The sequence below is a fragment of the Saccopteryx leptura genome, chromosome 1 (genome assembly GCF_036850995.1).
Source record: "Saccopteryx leptura isolate mSacLep1 chromosome 1, mSacLep1_pri_phased_curated, whole genome shotgun sequence".
Lineage (NCBI taxonomy): Eukaryota > Metazoa > Chordata > Mammalia > Chiroptera > Emballonuridae > Saccopteryx > Saccopteryx leptura.
Window position 1 is genome coordinate 69,470,801 of NC_089503.1, and position 19,117 is coordinate 69,489,917.

The 19,117-nt window shown below is 42.1% G+C and overlaps 1 protein-coding gene across 15 annotated transcripts in view; it reads right to left on the bottom strand.

Moving 5' to 3' along the window:
• DLG2 (discs large MAGUK scaffold protein 2) overlaps window positions 1–19,117 on the bottom strand; it is a 2,140,731-nt gene that overhangs the window by 360,954 nt on the left and 1,760,660 nt on the right. For all 15 annotated transcript variants that reach the window (XM_066369745.1, XM_066369736.1, XM_066369732.1 and 12 more), the window contains one exon: window positions 16,504–16,660. In XM_066369745.1, coding sequence (XP_066225842.1) covers window positions 16,504–16,660 — 157 coding nt within the window. The remainder of the gene's footprint in view (window positions 1–16,503; window positions 16,661–19,117) is intronic.

Below are 19,117 nucleotides of genomic sequence, written 5' to 3' on the forward strand. Positions count from 1 at the left end.
CAGTAGTCACAATACGCTGTTTATTGCAGCAAGTTCACATAACACAGTCTGTGAACATAACTAGAAAAATGGATAAGAAAAGGACAGCTAAACGGCCAAGTTTCCTATTTAGTTTATTACTGTGAATGCATTATTTAACGTTTCTTCATGAAAAGTATGAAATAAGGATGTGTGCATGTATGTGCATGCATGCATTGTGCATGTGTGTATACATGATTGTGTGTGTTCCGTATAATGTTAGACCAATAGAAGGCCATTCATAAGTGCATTTTAATCGGCAGAGATAGAAATAGAATTCTCTCCCTCCAGCCCTTAGAGCTTTTCGACATAGAAAATTATGATGAGGAAAACCTAATTAGGTAGGGCCAGCTGGGTAGGAGGAACATGGTGTGGACATAGCAGTGGGAGGTCTTAGCATAAAAGCCAGGGTTGCTTGGACTTGGAAAGAGACTGTTATTCTCTTCTAATGACAATTCTTATTTTTCTTCAAAATACAACTACTGCCAGTTTTCCTGGGAATCTTATTTTTTTGGATTCCACATTACCTAAGCCCCAAGAAATTCATTCAGCCAGCCCCTTTGGTCAATTCTGAACAAAACGACTTTGAATTTAGTGTGAGAAGGGAGAAGGGATGAGATATTCATTGTGCACTTCCTATGTGGTATGTACTTCACACAGTCCGATTTCTATTATCTCACGGGGTAAAATTTTGAGACTGAGAAAGCTTAAATAACTTGACCAAGACCCCACTGTGGGTAAAAGGTGAATCTATTACTGGACTTTTAGGTGTGCCTGATTTCAAAGCTCTTTTTTTCTTTTCAATTTCCAAGTCAACCTCACAACTTCTGTCAACTCCAATCATGCTGTTTCCTTGTGTGATGTTGTGATTTATAATAAATAAATATTTGGTCTTCATCCCCACTTCTGGCACAGAACTCCTAAACCCTTGAAATTTGCTAAGCGATGAGAGCAGCAAAAGGGTCTTTAGTTATGTTAATGATGTAACTTGTGGACTGTACCTATGGATGGGAGATGGTCACCAGGAGGACCAACCTGCTGGGAGGGGCAGGGGCTGGGGGTCGACCCAATCACCTGTCGCCAATGATTTAATCAATCGTGTTGGTATAACGAAGCCTTCATAAACCCCTAAGAGGACAGGGTTTGAAGAATTCCTGGGCTGCATGTGTAAAGGTTCTGAGAGAGAGATGTGTGTGGAGAGGACGTGGAAGCTCTGGGCCCTTTCCCATCCCTTGCCCTGTGCATCTCTCCCCTCTGGCTGTTCCTGGGCTATAGTCCTTTGTAAGAAGCCAGTGATCTAAACATACAATGTTTGCCTGAGTCTGTCAAGGAGGGGGTTGGTTCACTCTATAGCTGGTCGATCAGAAGCACAGATGATAACTGGGATATGACATTGGCATTTAAAGTGGCTTAGGCATGGGGGTTGGGCACTCTTGCAGGACTGAGCCCTTAACCTGGGGGGATCTGATGTTCTCTCTGGGTAGCGAGTGTAAGGATTGAGTTATACTGAGGTGACTTAGCTGGTGTTGGAAAGTTGCTTGTTAGTGTGGGGAAATGCCACCCCCCATCCCATGTTGGAATTGGTGACTACAGCCTTTAATCTGCTTAAGACCTTTCCACAAGTTCCTGCTGCCCTTTCATCCTCATTTCCTTTTAGGGCCTTATATGGGATATGATGTGATGTGAATGTCCTTCCTTGCTAATCTCACCTCCTCCCAAGTTCCCTCTCACTCTTCACATCCTTCACACGGTGCGCTCGCCCTGCTCTCTGGGCCTCCAGACACGTTCATCCCCTGCTTCGCTTCCTTCCTGCCCTGTCCCCTGGCCGTGCTATGTGTTACACACTTTTCAGCCCAAGGTAAGACATCACTCTTCAAAATATTTTTCTGGTCCCCTGGTCTGGGTTGGGTCATCCTGTTCATGCTCCCCACCACCTGTGCACACTCAGAACTCAAATTAGCAAACCATGAGGGTAAGGATGGCGCCTATTGTCCTTGCCACTATATTTCTAGCCCCTGGTGCAGTGTGTTCTACCCAGGGGAGGACAATACATTTTCTATATTTTTTATATGTTTTTCTTTAATTTTTAAATTTATTCATTTTAGAGAGGAGAAAGAGAGAGGGAGGGAGGGAGAGAGAGAGAGAGAGAAGGGGAGGAGCAGGAAGCATCAACTCCCTTATGTGCCTTGACCAGGCAAGCCCAGGGTTTTGAACTGGTGACCTTCAGTGTCCCAGGCCGATGCTTTATCCACTGTGTCACCACAGGTCAGGCTATATATGTTTTTCTTATATATTGTTTCTATAATTTTTAATATTTTTCTTTCACAAGAAAAGTAAAATAGGTTGGAGACCATACCCCATTTAACCTGCTCCTCATCTCTTTTAAAGACAAAAATTTAAATTCACCTCAAAAGAACCAATGACCCATTTATCCATTTGTTAGAGAGAGTCTGTAGCTGTTTAATAGAGCTACACAGACTTTTCAAGACAAGGTACATTGGTTCATAAATCGCTTTACCTTGGAAAGACATTTTTAATGATTTTGGGGCCCAAAGTGCTTGAAATGGAAAGTCATCAACATTAGAAATGAAGTCTTCAAGGTCCACAGACATCGGCGAAGTTGATGCTTGTCCTTGCCTGGCTCTCTCGTTGACACACTGGGATGGGCAGCGTTAGGGAAGGCACTGCCAGTTACCCAGAGTCCGGCCTCGGCCCCTCCCAGGGGTGGCTACTCCCCACAAATCATCTCTACTGTTTAAGAAGCCATTAGGATTCTCCAGATTTTAGATTTAGAGTATTCCTCAAATAGAACTCAGTGAGCCAAATGATCTCTCATAGACACATCACTTACTGCTCGGTGTCCAAATATCCTTTGCAGTTTGGGCCAGTCTGAGATAGGAGGGAGGCACAGCCTTATCCCTCACTAGAGAAGCTGTTGGGGGTGCAGATATTCCCTTTCCCATCCCTTGGTACTCATAGCATGGACAGGCCAAGCAGATGTTCCTGCTGGGATCGTGGAATTCCCACACTAAGGTGGAAGGTGTGTGGAGGCAGAGATGTTTTTCACAGCCACTCCAGCAGGTGTCACCTGGCCATAAAGTGGCTAATCCTGATGGCCTCAGGAATAGCATCCTTGACAGACTGTCCTTCCACAGAGTTTTTTCCTGGCCTCTGAGCTGAGTTTCCTAGCCTTCCTGAAGATCCAGTGAGCTATGTGTTATCTCTCCAACAAATTCCTTTCCCATTTACATCACCCACAGCTGGTATCTGTTGGCTGGAGTCCAGAACTCAGGCAGGTAAATTCACTGTCTGCGCTCCCATCAGGCACAGTGCTAAAGCGGTTAGCATTATGGGTCAGGAGGACCATGCCTGGGGTCTCACTGGCTCTGAACATAGAGAATCAGTGGACTCTCATTTCCTACTGTATACAGACGACAAAGGGATCACTTTCCTTGCTGTCCTGGAGGGATGCTGTGAGGATCAAATATGATAATGTCCACTGAAAGGGACTTGGTACATAGAAATGATAATGCAAATGTATGGGTTGTTGGGAATTAGCGAGCAAAGCAAGTTTATCTGAGGGAAGACCAAGTTGGAACTGAAAGTCAGTCCACTTTTGTTTGAGGATCACTCCTTCCTTACAACTTGAGATCTCTCTGCAAGGTTTCTCCTTAATTAGGGGTCAGCTGTCACAGAGCATTTTTAGCATTTGTGTGGAGAAGGCTCAGGATAAAGGGTTAGCCTTTGAGGCTTGTATAGGAACTCAATCTTCTCCCAAACTCTTTGGAAGAGCATATATTATAAACAGATTTTAAATAAACATCATGTATTTAGCAGTCGTCCCTCGCCATATCACGGTTCACTTTTTGCGGTCTCACTGTATCACAAATTTTTAAATTGTATATGTTTAATTTTGTATTATGGATTTTTTGCTATATCACGGGGATTTTGCGGTATATAGGTAACTTTATATATTTATTATTTTAATTATTATTGCAGTAAAATGAGCAAAATGAGTGTGGGAAAAGTTAATGACAGTGTGGGAAAGGTTTATAAGAGTGTGGGGAGGGTTTCTAGAGCCTTAAAATATATATAAATAATAAAATAAATAAAAGGTCACTACTTCATGGATTTTCACCTATCATAGGGGGTTCTGGAACCTAACCCCTGTGATAGACAAGGGACCACTGTATAGGAGAATATTTTCTTTTTGTGATCTATAAGAATTCCTATAAGTGAATAGGAAAGAATATGTCTGGTTTGGAAAATATATTCCATTGCTCAGAGAGATAAGAGCTTAAGATATTCTGAGTCTTTAGGACAGAAAGGGCCCTTTGGGCCAAGAGTCCAGATGCATGCAGCTAGCAGAGACCCTAAGATTCTCAGCTGCCTGCAGAGAGGTGGGCAAGGATGTCCCCTCCCTCTCTCCCTCCCTCCTTCCTTCCTTCCTTCCACATTAGCTTAGTAGCTGGGTTCTGTGGGTTTTTTTTTTTTTTGTATTTTTCTGAAGCTGGAAACGGGGATAGTCAGACAGACTCCCGCATGCGCCCGACCGGGATCCACCCGGCACGCCCACCAGGAGGTGATGCTCTACCCCTCCGGGGCATTGCTCTGTGGCGACCAGAGCCACTCTAGCGCCTGGGGCAGAGGCCAAGGAGCCATCCCCAGCGCCCGGGCCATCCTTGCTCCAATGGAGCCTCGCTGCGGGAGGGGAAGAGAGAGACAGAGAGGAAGGAGGGGGGGGTGGAGAAGCAGATGGGTGCTTCTCCTTTGTGCCCTGACCGGGAATCGAACCCAGGACTTCTGCACGCCAGGCCGACGCTCTACCACTGAGCCAACCGGCCAGGGCCAGTTCTGTGTTAATTAAAGGGATGAATAGGTAGATGAGACATAGTCCTTGCCCTCAAGAAAAGCTTCAGTGGTTCTCTATGTTGCCTTTAAGACCCCACAATCTAGTTTCTACTTGTACAATGGCTTCCTGTGGTGGCTGCTTGTGCCTCCTTGTAAATGCTACTATTTTAGTCATTTATGTTTTTCTCACAATCTGAACTTAGAGTGCCAATAGCCTCAGGCATGAGTAAACTGCCAAATTCATTTTTTTTCCCTTAAAGTTGGAATTACAGAAAATAGCTTCAAAGTCAGAAACAATAGTGGTCCAAATATCACTGTCACTGGTGATTATGTGTGTGATCTTGGGCAAAGTATTGAATTTCTCTGAGCCTTCAACTTGACAAAGTCATTGTTAGGATTCAATAAAATTGTATGTATATACCCAGCACAAAACTTTGGTGCTAAGCTCATACTCAAGAAGTACTGGGCATTTTATTTCTAATTCTCCACTCTTCTTGCTGCCTCAGGGCCCTCTTTGTTGGGCAGTTTCCCCAAAGCGTTTCCACATTCCCAGGCTGGGCCAAGGACAGCTTATCTTTTGTGACCATATGGTCTCCAGAAATTACCAATAGCATTTTTTGTCTTATATTGAAAATATCCAGTTTATGTGTTTGTCTCCTGTCCTGGGGCTCTCTGTACACTAAGGACATGACTATATTTGTCATGTTGTATCCTCAGTGCCTAGTAGTTCTGGCACCCAGTGATGCTTGGTAAACGTCTGCAGATTGAATAGGTCAGTAAGTTGTATGTAAAGAACATCCCTTTCTAGTACTCCAACATCCCTTCCTGAAGTACACATCTGTTAGACGAGGATCTTTCCACTTGGAGAAGGATAGTTCTTTAGTCTTAGCATTTGGGTTGAACTATTTCTACCCTACTCCCTGAGCTCTGCAAATAAGATTTTAATGTGAAATATTACTTCTCCCAAATAAAATACCTGCTTGAGTTTTTCTGGGGATTACTGTAAGGCAGAATTTCTAAAAAGTATTGTTCCATTAAATAGTAATTCATATTCCAAGGGGAGAAAGATTTTTTAGTTGAATAAAATTAGAGCATGCTTTCCTACCATTTCTTTATTTGCTACAGGACTTCTCAGATCTTTTATTTGATTGTAAACTGTTTTGAACCCTTTGAGTAGTGAGTTTTTTTAATGCTTGCTGACCCCTGGGAGTGAGTTTTTTTTCAAAAAATGAAATTAGTTCCAGTTACAGTTTTATTAACTTAAAATCATGTTTATTTGATAACCAATTTATGAAAACAAGAAGAACATACATTTGCCTTTTTTTAATGTTGCCTTACACATTTTAAAATAAATCGATCATACTCTGGATGGTCAGGAGGCACAAGGATGTACAGGAACATTCATACTACTCAAAGGTTAAGCAGATTTTACAGATCTGCTGTTATAAAGAACACATTTGTTAAAATACCAATACCAGTTGTAGAAGACCAGCTGGTATCGTCAAACTGAACTTCAGACTTTTGATGGCTACTTAAGGCTGAGTTCCTGAGTGACACATTCAGTAGGCCATACTTAAGGAATGTAACTGGAAAATATCAATATTAATTCTGGTTTCCTGCTGTGCCTGCTAAGTTTATGGAGCGCATTCATTTGACATGCATGACACATTTTGTGTCAGACAATGGGGATGCTTTGTACATGGAGCCTGGGCACCCAGGAGTTCTTAGATTCCTTTCAGGTAATAGAAGGCCCTTGTTCATTCTAAGTTCCTTTGCAAAGGGAATCCTGTACACACACACAGGCATGTGGTGGGAGGTCACACACATCTACATGCTCTTCCTTTTGTTACAATAGTGAAAGACATCCTTATCGGTTGCTAGTAAATGACTGTTGTCCTGAGCCCTCCTGAGTGACCCATAACGCAGGTTGGCTGCGAGACCCACCTCCCATAATTCTGCATAGGCTGGTGCTAAATTGTGTATGCCATTGTGTGTGTCAAATTGCTAGATATTTTGAAAAGCCCCACTGACTGGAGCAAAAGGAAAAGCCAGGGTAGTTGGGGTGTAAATGAAAGAAGGGGGAAGGGGCAGATACGAGGCCAATGAGGCAAGCAGGGCCAAACCCTACCAAACCTTGGAGGCCTTGTCAAGAATTTTGGACTTTATTTTAAAATAACAGAAAGCTATTAAAAAGTATTTGGGGGGTTTTGTTTGTTTGTTTTTATTTTTAAGAGAGAGAGAGACAGACAGGAAGGGAGAGAGATGAGAAGCATCAACTCATAGCTGTGGCACCTTAGTTGTTCATTGATTGCCTTCTCAAATATGCCTTCACCAGGGGGCTTCAGCCAAGCCAGTGACCCCTTGCTCAAACCAGCAACCTTGAGCTTCAAGCCAGTGACCTTTGGGCTCAAACCAGAGACCTCTGGGCTCAAGCCAATGACCATGGTGTCATGTCTATAATCCCATGCTCAAGCCAGTGACCCTGTGCTCAAACTGGTGAGCCCACACTCAAGCCAGATAAGCCCAAGTTCAGGCCAATGAACTTGGGGTCTTGAACTTGGGTCCTCAGCATCCCAGGCTGATGCTCTATCCACTGGGCCACTGCCTGGTCAGACTAAAAGATTTTAAGAAAGGAGGAGAAATGACATGATCAGATATGTTTTCTAAAGGAGCATTCAAAAGTCTGAAATTCAGTTTGATGATCTCAGTTCTCGCTATTCTTAAAGTGGTATTTTAGTAAATGTGTTCTGTATAATACCAGATCTGTGAAATGCTCCTTTCCAAAGCTCCACCCAGAGGCTGGAGTTGGTATGCGACGCAGATGCCTGTCTATCTTGGACAATGAGCAGGAATAAAGGGGATAGCCAGGACTGGCGAAGTCCCTGCCTCTAGGTAGGTGGGCCAACAACATCAGCCAGGATGGTGGAGCTCTGAAGCCACGGCCAAGGAAAGGTCCCTCCCCTGAAGCCTATTCATGGGCCACACGGTTTTCACTTAGGCAGTACCTGGGAAGAGGAGCTATGAGCTCTTATTTGGTCAGGAAGACAAGTAAGGGGGGGAATCTGAATGGACTCCACAATTGAGAGGCAAAAGTCAGAGACCAAAGGGTCCGTGAGTGTAGAGAGTGGGGTTGCGCAGTAAGAGCGAGGCCTGGGACAGGGACACGAGGTGGGAGGCAACCTGACTTAGACTGGTCAGAATTGGGGTGAAATATCTTTATCTTTTCAAAAACATCATCAACTCCACGTGGTTACATTTCATTTCAAAGTTGTCTAATAGGATGCCCTGGCTGATACAGAACCCAGAAATTTCTCAAAAGGGAAGGAGAAGGGATCGGGATGGGAATGCACCAAAAAATACATGTCATTTAATGTTTTCAAGCTGAAGGTATTCAGCATCCACTTCATAAAATACTGTTTCTTTGAGCAAAATTTTAAGATATGCCCTTGATGACCAAGTAGGTACACCCATTTTCTGGGAAGCAGCTGTGAAATTACCCTTAACCTGAATACAGAGGTTGAGTCATTCCAGGCTGCAGATAGATACGTGCTGCCGTGTATAAGCTGGTGTTGGTCTCTGCGTCTTTCTGCCCTTCTGGGGTTGGGAAAGGTGGGGTGGGGATAGCTGAACTAGCTGTAGCTCTCGATGTTCTCCTGCTCCTGGCTGACCAGAGCTGGGACTGATGCTTGTTCCTGGAAGGAAGGGGGCTGTTTTGCTGGAGTCTGGGTGACGCCAAGTGTGGAGGAGGAGTGGAGTAAAGCTGAAGGTGCTGCTCTGTGAGACTTCTAGCCAAAGCGGCTCTGCTTTTGGAAACAAGGTAACAGAACAGCACAGAGCTGGGCAGACAGTCTTGTCCCTACGTCTACTCAGGCCTCAGAAGCTTCTGGTATCTCGGGGGTATGGGTTTCAGGAACACAGAGAAACAGACCCTTAAGCAGTGTAGACGAAAAAAATAAAAGACGGGCCACAAACTAAACCTGACAAGCTCAGATGAGCCCTGCACAATGGCCTTGTGAACTCAGAGACCTAAAGTAAACACTCAGGATAGTCTAAATCAAACCTTTCTAGCTAAAAGCAGTTTATGGGGGGGAGTCATGTCCTCGGGAGGTGTTCTCTCTCAACAAAGGTCAATGCTTACTTTTACTCAAGCCTGCTGTTGTCTTTTGCATCTATAATAATGTATCTAATAACATGCCTTCAGAATGTGAGGGTCATATATATATTTTTTGCCATCAGGCCAGACACCCCACCAGAGCAGGAGCCAACAGACCCCTCATTTCATTGTTACGTGAACCATTAACTGTTAGCTATCTTGTTCCCGCCTAAGTAAAAGAGGTTTCAGCATATACACTTTTACTTTTACCCAATCCCAGAGATTTTCCCACTTTGCCTTCTCCCACCTCCCTAATCTATCACCAATCAATTTCCTATAACCTTATTACATCTTTTCCTTTGATGTATAAAATAAGTGGTGAAACCGCCATTTTCCAGAGCACTTTGTCAATCTTTTGGGGCTTTGCTTCCTAGCAACCGTTGAGTTTGACTGAAGTAAACTTATAAAATTTTTTTTTATAGGTTTGTAAGTTGTTTTACATTGATAGCAGAAACCATCCAACCCTGAAAACTGCAAAGACAAGTTTCCTTTGTGGGGGTGGGACCAGGGCTGCAGAGGAAGGACATGGCCCAAGGGCATGCTCACTGGATGTGGGTTTTGTAAGCTCTAGAGCAGTGGTCTCCAACCTTTTTTGGGCCACGGACTGGTTTAATTTCATAAAATATTTTCACAGACCGGCCTTTAGGGTGGGAGGATAACTGTATCACGTGACCGAGACAAGCGTCAAGAGTGAGTCTTGGCCTGACCTGTGGTGGCGCAGTGGATAAAGTGTCGACCTGGAAATGCTGAGGTTGCCGGTTCGAACCCTGGGCTTGCCTGGTCAAGGCACATATGGGAGTTGATGCTTCCAGCTCCTCCCCCCCCTCTCTCTCGTCTCTAAAATGAATAAATAAATAAAAATTATTAAAAAAAAAAAAGAGTGAGTCTTAGACGGATGTAACAGAGGGAATCTGGTCATTTTTTTAGAAATAAAACATCGTTCAAACTTAAATATAAATAAAACGAAAATAATGTAAGTTATTTATTCTTTCTCTGATGACCAGTACCAAATGGCCTACAGACCGGTACTGGTCCGCGGCCCATGGGTTGGGGACCACTGCTGTAGAGGATTGTTGCCGAGACACATTTTAAGGGTACTTTCAAAAGTACCCATATTGCCCACTTGATGCTGGGCAGTATTCTTTCCCCTGAGTATTACAATTCCTCAGCATCTCCAAGTCCTCTGGTATGTCTACAGTTCAAAAACTGAACATCCTTATTATATTTTCAACATCGGTCAGCTTTTCTTGTATTGTCATCACCATTTACCTGGGCAGCATCAACCTTGGGTATGCTAAATCTTTACCTGTCTGCAACATGGCTGGCCTTCATAGGTCTGCCCTTGTTACAAGATGAATTGCATCTTTCATTAATACAGAATATTCCTGATCTAACTCATCCTTTCCAATTTTATCTCTCTGACTGCAGTGAGCATCAACTCTTGCCAGTCTTGCTTCTCCAGGCCCCTGACAAGTGGGCTCAGTGGCTACTATCATCCTTTTTAATCAAACTTTAGGCTGTGACTGAGACAAGCATCAAGAGTGTATCTTAGACTGATGTAACAGAGGAAATCTGGTCATTTTTTAAAAATAAAACGTGCCTGACCAGGCGGTGGCGCAGTGGATAGAGCGATGGACTGGGATGTTGAAGGACCCAGGTTCGAGACCCTGAGGTCGCCAGCTTGAGCATGGGCTCATCTGGCTTGAGCAAAAACTCACCAGCTTGGACCCAGTGTCGCTGGCTCCAGCAAGGGGTTACTCAGTCTGCTGAAGGCCCGCGGTCAAGGCACATATGAGAAAGCAATCAATGAACAACTAAGAAGTCGCAACATGCAACGAAAAACTAATGATTGATGCTTCTCATCTGTCTCCATTCCTGTCTGTCTGTCCCTGTCTATCCCTCTGACTCTCTCTCTGTCTCTGTAAAAATAAATAAATAAATAAAAAATAAAAAAAAGACTTTAAAAAAAAAATAAAACGTCATTCAAACTTAAATATAAATAAAACAGAAATAATGTAAGTTATTTATTCTTTCTCTGCGGACCGGTACCAGTCCGCGGCCAGGGGGTTGGAAATCACTTCTCTAATACACTGAGCTATTCTGACAGGGCCTCAGTTCCTTCTAGCATTATGCCTGAAATCCCTGTGCCCCCTACAAAAAAAAGAAAAGAAAAGAAAAGTCTTAATTATTTCTTTGATTCCATGCCATGGTCCTCTAGACTCTAACCGTTAGAGTGTCTGTCTGAAGCACAGAGGTTGCCGGCTTGATCCCCAGTCAAGGCACAAGAAGAGATCCATGTTCCTCTCTCTCTCTCTCTTTCTCTCTCCCCCTTCCTCTCTTTCTAAAATTAATAAACTAAAAATAAAAAGAATTTAGAATTTTCATCTGTGATAACAATATAAGAGTGACTTAATCAGTACCCTAGAATGGTGAATAGGGTACATAGTACTCAATTTTGTTTAAATAACTTGATAGTAAGGACAATAAAGATCTGGCAAATAAAGTCTTTGTCTTCTGCATGGCTCTGAACATGAAGACAGCCGGGTACCCTGGGGATTACTCAAACACCCAGGTCAGCTGTGATTCACTTTTACACTGTCTAAATCCACAAAGTAATTCTAACTTCAGCTTAAAAATTCACAACTGCCTATTGTTCCTTCACCTGAACAGCTGCAGCATTTCACTTCTGACAACACACGTTCTCAATCATGTTAGCTAAATACTTCCTGTCCATCAAGAATGAGCTTTGGGCTAGCAAGGTCAGAAGAGGTGATCTTTCTTAGACTTCTGAGGAATGAATAAACTAAAATTGCTTGGTCAGATAGGAAAGGGTCTCTTTCTAGGAGTATTACCTCTGTGTGTTCTGCTCCACATTCATTTTTTCATAACAAAGCACTGACAAATAATAACAGAGCATTCTGTGTTTCCCTCTGCAGGAAGAATGCCCGAGGAGACAACTGCACTAGTTACTGCGGCTGCCTGCTGAATGCCCTAAATTCTCCCTCAGGAATATCTCTAAAAGAAGGTTCAGTTATTGAATTAGACTTTCCACAACAAATCCGTAAGAACCAGAATGCATAAAAGAGAATCTAGACAGAAAAGATCGAATACATGTAAGGACTGTAGCCTCTGGTGGTGGTTTCTTTATCTTTCAGCATTTTACCTACTTAAGTTCCCTAGCTCTGCGCCAGAGGGAGCATGGGGGAGAAATGTCCACAACAGAGCTGTAGAACCTCCATCTTCCCCTGGCCCTGCAATGTTTTTAGACAACACATGAACACTAGATGGCACCCGTAATCTTAAAACACAGTAAAAAGCTGGTTGCCTTTTCTTTATAGGCAGGTATGACAATTATCTTGTAGGAAAAACTTGTAGGGGAACTGTAAAGATATCTACTCAAGCATTTCCTACTGCTGCTGTCCTGTGAGGGCCTGGTGGTCAATACGTTTGGGAGAAACCATATACTTCATCTGCGTCTAAGGAGAGTCCCAATACACACTGGTAAACAGGTGTTCTTGAGACGTTTCTGTGAAGAAACTGGGTACCAGGGACCCTTTCTCTTAGTAGCAACCTCATACAATCCTGCTGTTTCACACTGTGGGAAATGCTGATCTAGTCCAAGCACTGACCCAAAGAGAGAAAGGCTCAAACTACCTAAGGAGGCCTTCCTTACACATGGTTATCTGACACTCTTTACAAAATATCAGACCCATTCTTAATACAGAGTTGTTAGTAGAAATAACAGCATTGACTACTTACACAATGACATGCCCTATTCTAAGTGTTCTGATTCCCTCTTTTCTCACTATGCCATCTACGTCTCTATCTATTCACTCACACACATATTAGATATATTGATATATCTACTTTTAGTCTGTGAACATTTTGAGGATATTTATTTTATTTATCTTTGACATTTCAAGACCTAGTACAGTACCTGGCACATAGTAAGCTATTATTAAAATAAATAATCTAGGAAGATTCTACAGTCTTTATGGGAGAATAATTCTGGAAAATAGGAATGGATATTATGCACTTGATCAGAAAGGTAACTGTCTATTATATACATCTCTTCTTTAGAAAGACCAATTTAAATCAGAGACTTACCCTCTCGTTCTCCTCTCTGGGGATTCTATTTTTCTTCTCTACACTGTGTTACTGTCAGCATAACCTGTTTGCAAATTAATTTGATATGACCTAGTGATATGTATTGAATTTTTATTTAACTCAGTTACTATTTAGAGTTTTTGTTTTTGTATTTTGAGGAAGGTACAGCTTGTCCTGATCTGTCCAGTGGAAGCTGTCGTTGCAGAATGTTTTTCCTCCACATTGTTAATAATTCCATTCTGACAGTTTTCTTTTCATATTGCAATGTTTGAGCCTCTCAGCCTGTTTATTCTTTTCTTACAGTGTTAACCAATGAAACTCCAATACTAAGCCTAGAAACTTGCTACTTCCTGGCCACAATTTAAATACAGTTGCACAAACTAAAATGGAATAATGTTCCCTTTTCCTTTCTATTTGCAAAATAATCAGCTAACAGCTTTGTCACTGAACTATACTATGCAAATGTTTTACATAAAAAGGATATATCAGAACTTCAGAGATTGTTGTTTTGTTCTGTGATTGTAATCTATTAGACAGCTAGAGTTCCAATTGGTTGCTTTGTTTACTGTGTGGTTCTGGAAGTAATATTTCATGGATACATCTACTTCTAAAAGTAGAAGGACTTGTGAGTTTTCTTTTTTGAGCTATAAGATTATTAGGCTCTTCCCTTTTTCTACCACATACATGGAGGCTTAAATGAATAAAATCTATGGCTTAGTGGATTTCTCATTAAACAGAGTTAAGAGAGTCCAATGCCATCTCTGTGCTCCAGTTTTCGTCATCATTGAAATGAGTGTAATAAGGCAGAAAGTTGTAATAAGATTAAATTAGTTATAGTAGTGACTGACTCAAAAGGACCACGTAAATGTGAGCTCTTTCTAGCTCTCTGTGCACCTGTCCTGAGTGTGGTCTGTATGTTCCTAAGTACACAAGAAGGTGCCAAATGAGACCATTGACAGGTTTTGAAGAGAGATTGTGTTGTGGGGGAAAAAACACTGATTTGGGTTCAGCAGACCTGATTATGAGTTCACATCGCATTCAGTAGCTGTGGAGCAAATCAGTTAGCCTCTCTGCGCCCCCTTTCCCTTATATGGAAAGTGAGAGTAACACTAACCTATCTTGTTACCTAGAATCTCATTTAAGATTGCACCAACTAATGTATGTGACAGTGCTTTGTGTCTGGGAAAACGCTGTGACAATGTAAATGTTGATTGTGATAAAAAGACAGGATGGACCCCCAGTCTACAGAGTCTGATCCAGAAAGAGGAGGATATATTATTAGCATGTTCTAGATAGAATTTTAGAGTCAATCTCCCAGGCTGTTGTGACTTTTGAAAGTACCATCATATTCATTCAATACTTTTCATTCAATAAACATCACTTTGAGAGGCTGCTATGTGCCAGGCACTTTGCTAAATGTCAAGAATACAAAATCATATAAGATACAGAATTTGCTTTCATGGAGCTTTTGCCACTTACTAGAGAAAGAGAGAATAAATATAGGCAACACTGTTTAATAGAGTATATTAAACCTTACAGCAGGGGTCCCCAAACTACGGCCCGCGGGCCACATGCGGCCCCCTGAGGCCATTTATCCGGCCCCCGCTGCACCTCCGATAGGGGCACCTCTTTCATTGGTGGTCAGTGAGAGGAGCACAGGATCCATCCTCATCCTGTGCTCCGGGAGTACTGTATGTGGCGGCACCACAAAGCGCAGCATGGCTCACGTACAGTACTACTTCCGGTGACGTGGGATGCACGCATCACGGCTCCGGAAGCGTGTCATATCACCTGTTATGGCTAGCAATGACAAATATGGAACCGGACATTGACCATCTCATTAGCCAAAAGCAGGCCCATAGTTCCCATTGAAATACTGGTCAGTTTGTTGATTTAAATTTACTTGTTCTTTATTTTAAATATTATATTTGTTCCCATTTTTTTTTTACTTTAAAATAAGATATGTGCAGTGTGCGTAGGGATTTGTTCATAGTTTTTTTTTATAGTCCAGCCCTCCAACGGTCTGAGGGACAGTGAACTGGCCCCCTGTGTAAAAAGTTTGGGGACCCCCTGCCTTACAGTTAACTCTTACATGTCATTTAAGTATAGAATAAGTAGCTGAAGGGGTGACATTCAGCGCTTGGATGGCAGAACAGGGTTGAGGCCTTTCCTTATTCCTTCCAGATAGTTGCTAGCTGAGGAGTGAGAGAGGCATGTAGGTGTGGAGGACCACAGGAACATATAAAACATGATCACTGAACACTTTACTCCGGTCAGCTGACTATGTTACATAGGTAAATCATGTGTGTGTGGGGAGGTGATCAAATAATGGCTAAGAAATACAAGGTTCCTTAGAAAATTCCAGCTATAAATCACAGCTACAAAGCAAAGGTGGATTTTTCTAAGTACACAATGAAAACCGCAAACTAGATGCTTCACTGAGTTCTGAACCATAACCGTGGTCATAAGAATTAGGCTACTTATGTACTTCATTATTATTATGTACATGATTACCAAAATTCTGATAGAGACATGAATACTCACAATGAATTTAACTACTTATCATAAAGTTTACACCAGGGAGGTAGCTTAATGTAGTGGAAATAAGCAGTTAATAAATACTTGAATAAAAGAAAGGAAGTGGAGAAGAAAGGAAAGATGAAGGAATGGAAGAAAGGGAAGAAGGAGAAAAGAAAAAAGAAGGGAAGAGGAAAAGGAGGGAGGGCAGACATGGTGGGTATTAGAACTGAATGTTTAAACCCAGCTGTGACTCTCTCAAGTTAGGTAAACTTTGACAAGTTATTTAACCTCTCTGAACCTTATTCTTGTCATCTGAACATGGGACAAAACCTTTTAGGGTGATTGTGAGAATCAAAAATTATTCTTATAAAGTTCTTGGCAAATAATAAGTGCTCGATAACTTGTTGGTAGTTCTTGCGTTTAGGCAAATGGTGATGCGGTCACTACTTATCAATGTCACCAAATCATGTAGATCATCAGGTTCTGTGTTTCCTTATTTAGTTGTATGCAGCAAACTATACACATTTTAAAGGTGCAGTTTTTAGCATAGAATCATGGATTTGGAAAACATTTGCATTAAAAACATAAGTAACACACCTTAAAGAGGCATGCTTCTCAATGTCCAACTGCATGCACAGTCTCAGAAAAATCTAAATCAAAACACTAGTATCTTCACCTGTGTATCTAAGGAAGTAAAAAATATCAAGCAACTGAACACCATTTAAACTGCAACATTCACCTGAAGCCATAATGCTCACATCCTTTTTCCTTCATAATTAAAGGGCTTTTGGAGTCATAACTGAAAGTCAATTTTTCTCAAATGATGGGAGTGAAGATTAAGGAAAGATACTCACGGACAGAATCTGGTCTCCTCTCTGGAGCTCCCCGCTCAGGTCTGCTGGTCCACCGGCCAGTATGAAGGACACAAAAATACCTTCTCCGTCTTCCCCGCCCACGATGTTGAAGCCCAGGCCAGTAGAGCCTTTGTGCAGGACCACCTTGCGGGGCTCCCTGCAGAAACAAGCAGAGAACACAGCTCACAGGGTGACCTAATCCAGCTCTGGACAGCTTTTACTTTCATTGGGATATATGATACCAGCAATTCATTACCTTTGAAAATGGCTTCCCAAAGTAAGATAGATCTGCACATCAAGAAGGTTGCTACTATCAGAAAAGAGCTGCATTCCTCAGTGTAACAAGAGCCAAAATACCATGCAAATCAATTCCTTAATTCTAAAACATTTTCTTAAACTAGCCCCACTTTCACTTTACTTTTGTTTAAAACATCTGTTCTTGTTTTAAGTACCATAATAGTACTCAGTAGGATGGGTGTATCCAAAAGGAAGGTAAAAACTTGGGGGGCAAGAAACTAGATTGAATAGGCCAGACAGAAAAGATCTTAGAGTTAATTAAAATGTACTCTTGGAAGGCTTTGAGGTACCAAGAATACTTAAATACAATTTAGAAAATTAAGCAATTGTTGTATATAGGATTGATGGAGAGGGATGTGTAGATCTGATGAGAGGCAGAAAAGGCAGTTAGAATGTTGACCAAGAAGTCCAGGTCTCAGGAATGAACTCCTAGAAAAGGGTGATGGTAGTGATAATGAAAAAAAAAAAAAACAACAGAAGAGAGGAAATCTGGAGGGAGACACAGTGAGCCGAGATGAGGCTAGATGTAAGAACATCTCAGTAAATCACAAAATGGGGGAGGGAAGGGAGTGCAGTTCCAAGTCATGATGGTAAGTACGATTTTAACAGGGGAACATCCACGTGGAGATGTTTGGAAGCACCTGGACACAAGGGATAGATTTGTGTCCTTAGCGAGGACTGTAAATACAGATTTGAGAGTCATCAATAAAAAGAGATCAAATCTTGAGCCAGCAGTTCACTGAGTCTGTGGAAAGGTCAGAGAATTATGAAATATAGCATTGTAAGGGATCTTAGAAAGCATTTAGTTCTATTTTTTATATTAGTAGTTTTAAGAAATGGATTCTACAAGCCTTAGTTTTGATGAATGTGCCTTTTGTACCACCCACCTCCTCTTCCAAATAGCTCAGATCCAATCATTAAAGTTCCTCTTCTATTTTCCTGCTCTTAATGATATAAGAATGACAATGAACCATCCCATATACTTTTGTACTAATGACTACAAAAAGAGCCTGTTATTTGCTATCACATTTCCATGCACAAAGAGATGCATTATACCTATACATAGCCTTATGATGAGTTAGGGTACACAATGCATGTCACAGCTTGTTATATTCCAATAGGATGTAACTCGACATAGGGTTAATTCATTTTATTCTGCAAATACTCTGTAAGCATCTAGTATGCCAGGAAATGTTCTGGGTGCTCCGAAAGTTTGTAAGCAAAACAAATATCCCTGCCCTTATGGACTTCCATTCTAATTGGGGTAGAGCACTAATAAGCAATAGGGACAATAAATAAGGTTGTTATATTGTAGGTTAAAAGACAATAAATATTTTAGAGAACATATAAAGGCAGAGTGGTGTGAGAAGGATAGGTTGCGGCAGGGATGGGCCCAGTTAGGGTTCATTGAGAAAGTGATATTTGAGGAAAGGCTGAACAGGCAGGGAAGCTAGTCACATGGATACCTAGCATGTCAGCCAGCAGGAAAAGCCCAGGCAGAAACCCTAATGTGAGGAGGTGCTGTGTATTGTCAAGGATGAGCTAGGAGGCCAATGTGGTGGAAATGAATGAATCAGAGAATGAGAATCGTAAAAGACAAAGAAGTCAGTGCATTCGTTTTCTATTGATGAGGAACAATCACCAGAAACTTAGTAGTTCAGAACCACACTGATTAGCTCACAGTTCTGTAGGTTAGAAATCTGAATGGGCTCATCTAAGTCATCTGCCTAGATTTTCACAAGGCAAAAGTCACTGTGTCAGCCACACCAAGCCTGATTGGGAAGCTCTGGGGAAAAGTCCACTTCCATATTCACTCAGGCTGTTGGCAGAGCCCAGTTTCTTGTGAAGAGTAGGACTGCATTAGTTAGGATTTTCCAGAGAAACAGAACCAATAGGAGATATAAGGAATTCCATCATAAGGAGTTGCCTCATGCAGTCATGGATGCTGAGAAGTCCCAGGAGCTACAGTTGGTGAGCTGGAGACCCAGAGGAACTGATGGTACAAGTTTCAGTTTGCGTCTTTGTTTGAAGTCAGGAGAAAACCAATGTCAGTCAGAAAAACAGTCATAAAAACAGCCCGAAAGACAGTCAGAAAGAGAAAGACAACATTTTTTTTCTTACTATGTTTTTTTTCTCTGGTCAGGCCCTGAATAGATTGGATAGGGTTGCCCAAATTAGGGCAATCTGCTTTACTCCCTGCACTGATTCAAATGTTAATCTCAGCCAGGAACATCCTCACTCCAGCTGGTCCTGCCCTTTTTCAGCCTGATGGGGTGGAAGTCCAGCTCTGTTTGGCCCTCTGACACCAGCCCAGTGG